The sequence below is a fragment of the Leptodactylus fuscus genome, chromosome 9, assembly GCF_031893055.1.
Source record: "Leptodactylus fuscus isolate aLepFus1 chromosome 9, aLepFus1.hap2, whole genome shotgun sequence".
In the NCBI taxonomy this organism is placed as follows: domain Eukaryota; kingdom Metazoa; phylum Chordata; class Amphibia; order Anura; family Leptodactylidae; genus Leptodactylus; species Leptodactylus fuscus.
In genome coordinates, this window is record NC_134273.1 from 24,137,340 (window position 1) to 24,147,173 (window position 9,834).

At 43.8% G+C, this 9,834-nt stretch overlaps 1 protein-coding gene across 2 annotated transcripts in view; it reads left to right on the forward strand.

The window, feature by feature from the left end:
- The window catches only part of RALGPS2 (Ral GEF with PH domain and SH3 binding motif 2), a 111,993-nt gene extending 102,387 nt beyond the window's left edge, over positions 1–9,606 (forward strand). For both annotated transcript variants that reach the window (XM_075287454.1, XM_075287455.1), the window contains 5 exons: positions 3,517–3,622; positions 4,248–4,340; positions 7,759–7,864; positions 8,126–8,217; positions 8,657–9,606. In XM_075287454.1, the coding sequence (XP_075143555.1) occupies positions 3,517–3,622; positions 4,248–4,340; positions 7,759–7,864; positions 8,126–8,217; positions 8,657–8,686 (427 nt within the window). In that variant the 3' untranslated portion in view covers positions 8,687–9,606. The remainder of the gene's footprint in view (positions 1–3,516; positions 3,623–4,247; positions 4,341–7,758; positions 7,865–8,125; positions 8,218–8,656) is intronic.
- The last annotated feature ends 228 nt before the right edge of the window (positions 9,607–9,834 follow it).

The following is a 9,834-nucleotide window of genomic DNA, read 5'->3' on the forward strand; positions in this document are numbered from 1 at the left end:
GATAGACAGCACAGTAATCCCGGAGCTCTCACCTCCCCCCTCCCCTATCTGAGGAGCTCTGTTGCTTGTCAGCCCCTCCCTCCCTCCCTGAGAGCAGTCAGCTACTTGGGAAATGAGCAGATAAGCCCAGTGGCCATAGAAACGCAGTGTCAATAATGAAGTGAATAAATTAAGATAGCGGCCAAACAAAGCAGTTTCGATAAAGCAGTGTATTTAGGAAAAGTCTTAAAGGGGTATTCCCATAACTCTTATTCTGCAGCCTGAAGGCTCTGTACTCTCTTCACTTCCTGGATTTCTCGCACATTGGTTCGTGGGGTTTCACTTGCTCTGCTATCTGCTATGATCCACAGTATGATGCTGATGTGGAAACTGATGTAGCAGAGCTGGATTTGAGTCAGCTTGCATTACATACAGAGGTAATGGACTCCTTATCTCAGCCCTTATCAGCCAAATTCAATTAAAACGGCCGATAAATGGAAAAGCTGAAGATAGCCAGCACAGTAATCCCAGAGCTCTCCCTATATGAGGAGCTCCATTGCTTGTCAGCCCCTTCCTTCCCCCCCTGAGAGCAGGCAGCTACACTTGACAAATGAGCAGATAATCCCAAGGGCCAGTGTCAACAATGAAGTGAATAAATTAAGATAGCGGCCAAACAAAGCAGTTTTGATAAAGCAATGTATTTAGGAAAAGTCTTAACTCTACATAAACTAGCAGTATAGATAGGATGCTTTTCATGGAACAACCCCTTTAAGGCTACATTCACATTTGCATCTGAGCCTTTGTTTGGAGCCTCCTGCAAGCCGTGTGTGTGTGTGTGTGTGTGTGTGTGTGTGTGTGTGTGTATATACGTACACATACACACGGCCCCCATTATAGTCAGTGGGATCCCTTACTGTTAGTCAGTTTTTTGTTCTTTGCTGCCATATGATCAGTTCAGTCCATGATGGCTTTGGTGTAACTGGTCGGTATATCATACTTGATCTCATGATTGAATGTATATAGCGGATCTCCAATGGCAGATGCCGGGTTAATGTTGTATTTCAGTTGCCCAAGGTTTGTTTTTGTGGGAGATCTGCTGCCGCCATTTAGGCCCGGCCATTGAACCAATCCTAATGCTTTAACTTTGGCAGGTTTAGATAACTAGTTTATTACAGTCAATGCCTAGGAATATGTTATAGCTGAATTTCTCTTCTCATTGGATTTCACTGTTAAAATCTATGTGAAAAGTTTGCAAATACTTATAAAGGGAGTCTGTCAGCAGAACTGATAACTGCTGACAGTGCTGTATAGGTGACATGCCATACTAGCTGAACAAGCCAGAAAATAAAAGTTTTAATCCATGCAAAGTGTCTGGTGAATGTTCACGGACTGCGAGGTGTCCTGGACACTTGGCTGTTCCCAACCTCCTACCCCCTTGCTCACGAGCGCCTGCTGGATATTAAGACATCAGGGACAGACACATGGAACCGATCACTAATATTTTATTATTCACTGTCATCTGGCCCTTAGTGGATATTTCGGAGCCCGGTCCTATTGGTGTGGTCACGGCAGAAGCTTTTAGGATAGCGCTACACAGTGATTTTGGCTTCGACAACTATGGTGTGTCTAAGGATCACCGTAGGACCTGCAACTAGTTTTAGTGGATGGGGTCACATTGTTGCAATTGATTGTTGCAGTGTAACCCTATTAACATATGTGCACGGTGATGTTGCGCTGTGATCTTTGAATGTGACACGACTTCACTTCTAAAGCTACTGTGTAGCTCCAACCATCACCTGCTGCCCAAGGCAAGTCATACCCCAAATGGGACGCTCAACTAGGCTAGGAATGACACCTGGGTGTAAATGTCTATCCAGATCCACAGTGGTTAATATGTACCAAAATATGCCGCAAATCTGAGTCACGTGGATTTACCCAATCGGCGTTGGCTTTTGATTCCCCTCGGGGGATCATCTAACATTGGTGGTCTAACCTATATATGAGCAAAGGTGATCTTATGACGTGTACACATGCTGTAATGGAGGTGCTGTGTGTAACCACGGGAGGTTTTTGAGATGTCAGTGCTCCTTCCTTTGTAGGAGACCACATGCTCTGCTCTCTGTGCGCAAACTGCGGATTTCATCCCTCACTAGGAGCTGCGTTCAGCTGCGCACTTCTAGGCAAGTCTGATCTAGTGCACAATATCTGCATCTATTAACAAGGATTGCAACTAGCAGTGCATTGTGGGTTCATCGGTAACACCAACTAAAATGTGATTTATTTATTTTTTATTAACCTTTTAAGAGCATTTCCACCCATAAAATCCACCAGCCCTTAGTCTGTGATAGAATAGCACCATTCCCAAGGTGCAGCAATAATGCATATGAAAATATGTATAGTTTGTAGCTGTCATGGAGGTGACTGACAGACTCCTAAATAGCCTAACTGCCTGTCTATGTAGTGCTGGGAAACATGGCAACACTTCGTAAGTTTTATTTATTTTAATTTTTTTTGTTGTTTTAAATAACAAAAAATTCAGGATAAACATAATGTCCGATCCGCTGGCAGCATGTTATAGAGCAGGAGAAGCTGAACGGATTGATATATAGTTTTATGGGAAAAAATTCAGTAGAACCTGTTACATATTAATTTCAGTTCCTGTTCATTGTATCCTTAGGAGTCCAGTGGGCTGGTCCTACTCAGACCGCCCACTGGACTCCTAAGCCTAGAGTATACATGGCTTTAATTGAATATTTAATGGATGTTACTGAATTTTTTCCCATAAACCTATATATCAATCCGCTCAGCTCCTCCAGCTCTATAACATGGCACCTACAGCTCACACATTATGACCGGTTCCCTTTAAATACATTTTGACTTCATGATACGTCTAAGATTTGGTTCACACTTGCACCAGGGTCTCCTATGTAGACTCCGATCCAGATGTGAACCTTGCTTAAAGTTTGGATTTATTGATATTTTTTCTTCAAAGTGGAAATGCTCTTTCATGTTGAGGTTTTGTTTGTAATTTTACTTTTACAACCTTCCATTCAAGAGAGAGAACGGGCGCCGCGTCACATGACATCAGTCGTAAAGGCCTCCATTCTGGGTACTATAACTTACGTATTTTTACCTTTCCCTGCTGTTGGCATGGACAGATGATGTTTTTCCGTTTATGATGGCCTGGCCTACAACTGGCCTGGGACTAGTCATTGTTAACCTATTAGACATCTGAGGGTTAGCGCTGAGTGGGTGAAGGGTTAATTATCCTGATGTCATATGACCTACGGCCAGGCGTCTGATCTCTCTATCATATGATGTGTGTTCCCGCGTGTTGTGTATTGCCGAATGCCTGCGACTCTCATCAAATACAGTAGGCGTTTGATGTCTGTCCCGCTCAGATGCCTGACCTAGCGCGTTTCCTTTCCACCGGCTTCTGCTGTTTCCCACAATCTAGTCCTGGGAGCAGACGTCCGGTGACAGTGACAAATAGACGCCAGTGTCTTCAGCCATCATTAGGTCTGTCTCTCTTTGTAGCTCTGCAGATTCAGCAGAACTGGCAGTTCACTTGTATCCCGGAGCGGTGACCATACAGGGGGTTCTACGAAGGAAGACGTTATTAAAAGAAGGCAAAAAGCCAACGGTAAGACGGCCGGGAATCCAATTGTAATCGCAAAAAAATAAATAAATTGCAAATGACACTATTAATGGCGACCACCGGATGATGTCCCTTTACCTTTAGGCTTGTGCACCTTGTTCACCGTTATATGTGTATTTCTGCAGCAGAGCGCCACCTAGGGTTAGACTACAAAATAGAATCACCATTTTTTTTGCAAACCTAAACTGTTTAGAAATTGTCTTCCAGGGAAGTCTGTATAGTGGAATGAGCTATTAACATTGCCTATATTGGACCCCTATGTCTGGAAAGGTATAGGCTAGTGCGCCAAACAAGGCCAGTATGGCACAGCGATTGCACATGTAGCATGCAAAGTGTATGGGACTGACACAGATAACCCAGTGCATAGTTTAGCAATTCTTCAATAGTCCCCTAGACTTTTAAAGGGATGGCTTCACACGTGAGACCTGGAACCCAAAACGCTTCTCTTGATCTGTAGGCCGGGCCACCAGGTTCATTATAATGTCTGCACAACTTTCTGTCACACTACAAGTACTCTCCTTTCTTTGGAAACGTTATTGTAGATGTTATAGTGTGGCCTGGAGAAATGGGCAGTTTGTTGTAACATGAAATGTGTTTTCTGTATTTATAGGTTGCGTCCTGGACCAAATATTGGGCAGTATTGTGCGGCACGCAGCTCATCTACTATGCAGCAAAATCCCTAAAAGCCACAGAGAGGAAACATGTAAGTAGTAAATGGGTGACATCTGTCATTGTGTGGGGCCTGTACACTTTACATGAAGGTCAGCCGTACCTGCTAACGTTGTAGTCCACCAGTCAACCATCTAATGTGTATGGTGGTCATAGTGTAGATGTTGGGGGAAAGAAGGGTCGGTCATGCAAGAAGGATAAGCTTCCATCAGGGATACCTGACAATGGCTTACTCCACTCTTTCCCAGCTAAGGACGTATGCCCACTAGCTTAGCCATGGAACCTTGGCGGTGAAACTACAACTCCCAACATGCTCCATTCACTTCCATGGGAGTTCCAAGACCAGCAGAGCAAGTATGCATGCTGGGAGATGTAGTTTTGCAACAGCTGGAGTGCTGAAGGTTGCCGACCCCTGGGCTAGAGAAAAAAATAGCAACTGAGCAAGAACTGGTGGAGCAGCACCTATTGAAGTATTCAGAGAGGTGGAGGGAAGTGGTGAAAGGTCTTTACATGGCTGCCAGTCAAATTCTTAATACAGCTGGTGAACCCCAATACACTTGCATGCTTAGTTTGGATGAGCTCGTATATGTTCGGGAAAAACGATAGCAAGTCGACAAAAGATTATATCCCTGCAGAACAAAGGATCAGGCCTGTTGAAGCTCAACATGTTCCCCAGAACCAGGGCACCACCAATCACATTAGATTAGGTCAGACGGTGCCCGTGAAATATACGGGTTCAGCCAACCTTCATCTAATGTGTCTGATCTCCTTTACATCTGTTCACATATTTCTAGCCCCGTGTTCCTAATGGTTCAGCTCCATAACTGTTGGTACCAGGAGTTTAGTAGCCTGTAAATTAAGTGATGCTGTTTATAGGGGGTTTCTGCTCATGCGCGGTTAGGATAGGCATTGACATGAGATTCTTGGCGATCAAATGTTCATTCGGCCAATACCTGGCTCTGCTAACCCCCCCTTCCCCAATATACATATGTTACCAGTGGGTAGAGGAGAGTAAGCTGCTGGACCCCTCCAGAAGTATCTCATCTTCCTAAGAACAAAAGGATCAGACATGCTGAAATCCAATATGGCCAACCCTTCTTGACAAGCAAGAGTCAGGGACCCCCATACACCGCAGATAATAGCGTGGTCTTGCCAGAATTGACCGAATTGTTCATCCTCCATCTAATGTGTATAGACAGATTAACTGTTTAGGTTACAGATTCTTTAGTCTGCCATCTTTCCAATTCTCTTGTATGAGGCCATTTACGCTGGAATGTGTTTTCCTGGCAGAGCCGAGATCCGGCGCTTACGTCAGTAATCCCCTTTATTCCTTTGTCAGGGACAATGCATTTTTGGTCATGTCTGTTGTCAATAAAAACCGATCATGTGGAAATGTTCTGTGTGCGAGAACAAAGCGTGGAGTGAATGGCAGTGTTTAGAGGAGCGATGATTAAAGCATGCAAGACGTTCCATGTAGAGCATGGAGGCACTTCATATGGGATTTCTGGCAAGGCATCATACTGGGATATATATACTCGTAAACCTGCTGCGCTTAGGTCTAGGCTATGGCTGCTGATGACGTACCTGTATCCTTAGTAGTGCGGTGTTATCTGCTAGTATATTACTACACCAATCAGTTTAACTAGGTTGGCCCACCAGAGACTTGGTATGTGGCTGCGGCGATAGGCTAGCTGCTATGTTCGTGTTCTAGATGTGGTGTGTATTCACTTTATAGCTTACATCTCCATCTCTATACCTGTCATGTATAGACATTTATGCAATAAAACCCTGGGCCTGTCATGGCAGGCATTTTCACAGCTCTTAAGCTGTCCTGCTGCTGAACTTGTTCCTTGCACCGTGCCTGTGATTGTTCCGGCATCTCAGCAGCTGGCTGCGACGCCATATAATGAGCGTGTTGTTGGCGTTGATGATCCAGCTGCTCCGGCGTTTTGGCTGCTCTAAGAGGCGTGGACGCCTAGCTTGCTCAATCCTTCTCAGCTCCGCTTGAGAACTCTGTGACTTCTGGCTACCTTCATAGCTTTCATTGTTTTAGAATTTTGTGACAAACTAGATTTTCTTTTTCCCGGAATGTTTAAAATTGGCAAACTGCCAATTTGGATTAAAGGGGTTTTCCCATGTCAGTGTCTCAGCACTGGACCAGATTGGATAATATGCAGAGGCTTGCACACAGTGGACTCAGTGTTATCTATGTGTTTACATAGAGAGATAACAGACCAGGCTTTATCAGCAAACTCCAATTAGCTGATTCTTCTGCAGGCAACAGCAATTTAATATAGTATATGGATATAAATTCATAACAGTCGTGAAACTTATGTAATTTACTGGGATAAAAAGTAGCCGATGTATTAATCGAGGTTACAAGCTACCTATGTGCCAAATTTCATTCAAATCCATTCAGCCTTTTTTTGCGTGATGGAGGAACAAACATTCACACTTATAATATTATAGTAGGCTTTTATATAATGTGTGTGTAAATCTACATTAATACACTCACATTAAGATGCATTTTCTTGGAGTTACCGACGTCTTCTACTACAGTAATTTTCCTGTATCTTTCTCACATAATCTGTTTATTGTTGGCTTTTGGCCCCAGTAAACCGCCACGTATTGTCTTTTATTTGGTTCTTGTGGTCTACAGAAATATACAGGCAATTTACTTTCCCAGAGTTGCTACCTCTGGAGGTTATATACATATACGCAGTATATACACGCTGTAGATCTTACAGGATTATATATGGCTTGTAAAGCCATCCTGTGGATTTACAAGAGATGCCGGTCATCCGGTGACATGATGTATATGCAGTTATAGATTACAGGAATCCACCGGGAACAGGAAAAAGTCAAGAGATAAAATATTGTCGTCTTGTAGACACCAAGCTATATATGGCTGCGGCAGATCGTCGGCCGTTTACCGTGTGATGTGCAGTTGGCCTCAGTTATCTGCAGATAATCACACGCAATGTTCAAGTGAATGCAGATATGATTATAATGTAACCAGTACAGCAGTGTGCATATAGTCCTACTGCTTTACAAGGCGCAGTATCTGTCCTATGCAATTGTCATCATAGCTCCCTTCAGAATTAAGTTGGCAAGTTCCCTAAACTTAGAATGGCAGTGATACACTCTGTATGTTATTTACGTACGTTCCAAGACTTCATTATGATTTACAGGGTTTGGTCCATTATCCAGTTACATATTAGTTATTGCCAATGACCCTGACAGTCAGTGAGACTTACCTTCTGCACTCCAGTATGTAGACCCTTGTGTAGGCTTTATTATGGCACCTTAAGTTCACCAAATCCCACTTGTCCAGCGTAAACATGACATAGTCATATACCCTGCAGCTTCTATGGACTGCAATCTGTCCTGGAAATACTGGGAAAGTAAGTTTCACGCTGATCAATACTTTTTATGCTTTTATGTTCTTTCAGTTCAAGTCCACATCAACGAAAAATGTATCTGTAGTAGGCTGGATGGTTATGATGGCCGATGACCCCGAGCACCCAGATATTTTTCTACTTACAGACTCTGAGAAGGGTAAGTCCAGTGACCATCATAGCATAAAGGGATGGGGATAGATAAAGGTCTCCTAGATGGCAGGTCCCACCTCTGGGGTCCATAACTGCCGCACCAATATGGAGAGGTGGTGCCGCATGTTCTCACCATTCATTTTGTGTTCCCTAGACGTGAATGGAGAGATCATGTGTGGCCGCAACCTGGACTGTAATGGTCAAGGTGCCAGAGGCTTCTGCACTGTTGTACAATATATATTCATCCTTTTGTTCTTCCATCCCACAGGAAACTCTTACAAATTCCAGGCAGGGAACCGTGTGAACGCCATGTTGTGGTTCAAACATCTAAGCGCTGCCTGCCAAAGTAACAGGCAACAGGTAAGAGGGTGCGACGATATTGTTCTCCATTATATATTTAAAGGGGTTTCTCAAAATGGAAAAACATTTGGGCTAGGGGGCCCATAATAACGAATGACCCTTAATTGACGTGGTTATATCCCTCACCATTCCAGGGCCAAAACTCAGATGCTCCCTGACAGTCTACTTGGCTGCAGCAGCGATGTCCCTGTCAACCCGTCTGCCCACTGCTGCCCACTAGTGGTCTCACTCCTTACACTACTGAGGACAGTGATGGGCTACAGTGGTCACAAGGGTATCGGGGTGCAGCTAAGCAAAGACCAGCAGATAGCATCAGAGCAGGGGGAGATAGATCAGATAAGTAATGGGTCTTTTCTCATTTTATGCCATTTCCACCTGTATGACAGTCCCTTTACTTACAGTCCAGGCACATGTGACATCTTTGCGTTTCATTGCACAGGTCCCGGCCAACCTGATGACATTTGAGTGATCCTCCCAGTGTTTTCCCAGAGACTGTCTCCTCTTACTGTGCCCCAGACATCAGGGGGAGGTGAATGACGAGCCTGGACATTTGTGAGGCTTCCCCTGCCCGTCTGTGGCCAGCAGCACCTTAAAGCAATGAACAAAACCGATCCCATTTTTAGCACTGACAGCGAAGAGGAAGGAAGGAGGGACATTACTCTTTGCACCACCACGTCCGTTAACGCCCCCGGCGCGGGTGAAGGCGCACTCCTGCAGTTGTGGACAGGATCAGCCATGGACCTCATGTTGAGATAGCCTATGTATATATACTTAGTATTTTTTTTTTTTTTTTCTTGTTCACGGAACCAATCTGTGCAAACCACTGCCTTAAAGACAAACTAAAAAAAAAAAAAAAATGTGAGTGTTGAAACGTAACACCAAATAGCGTGTGCGCGAGTCTGAGCGGATTCACGGATGTGTATTTCACTGGAGTCCTTTGTGACTGGTTTTTCTTTAGCTTTTATCAATTGTCAAACTCACTGGTTATGGGGAAGGAAGTGTTGGACCTTTTTTGGGGGTTGATTCTTTCTATTTTAACCTGTATATATGAACACATTGGGTTTTCTATTAGAAAGCCTGGTTATTAAAAGACATAATGTAGAATGGACAGTGTTACTGTAGGGATAGGGCGAGGTAGTCTAGGGTTCAGCGAGTATCCAGGGGTGTGGTGATAGGGTATTACTCACACAAGGTAGGGTCTCGGACCACCTTAGGATAATATGGTGCTTTAGAAGGGTTCGTCTATTGTTGCGGGTGAGAACCTGCTTCATAAATGTAGAGCGGCTGTACTAGTCTATGCTTACAACACAACCAAGTCCCACAAAGCCAGCAGTATTATTCGTTTTAAGTTAATTTTATGGACTTTTTTTAATTTTTTTTTTTTTTTTTTATTGTTAAAAAGTTACATGTACAACCGTGTGGTTGGCAATAATGCTGTCTATAGCGCTCAGCTGTGTCTATATAGGGGGGTGTTTGCTTCAATCTCTTAATTCAAATTTATCCATGCCCTATATATCAGACTCCGCAAAGACTGCAATGGCCAAACGTGATATAGCCTTCCATTTTTTAGTGGAGATGCTGACATTTTTGGAATTGTAAAAGGCATATCCTAAACTT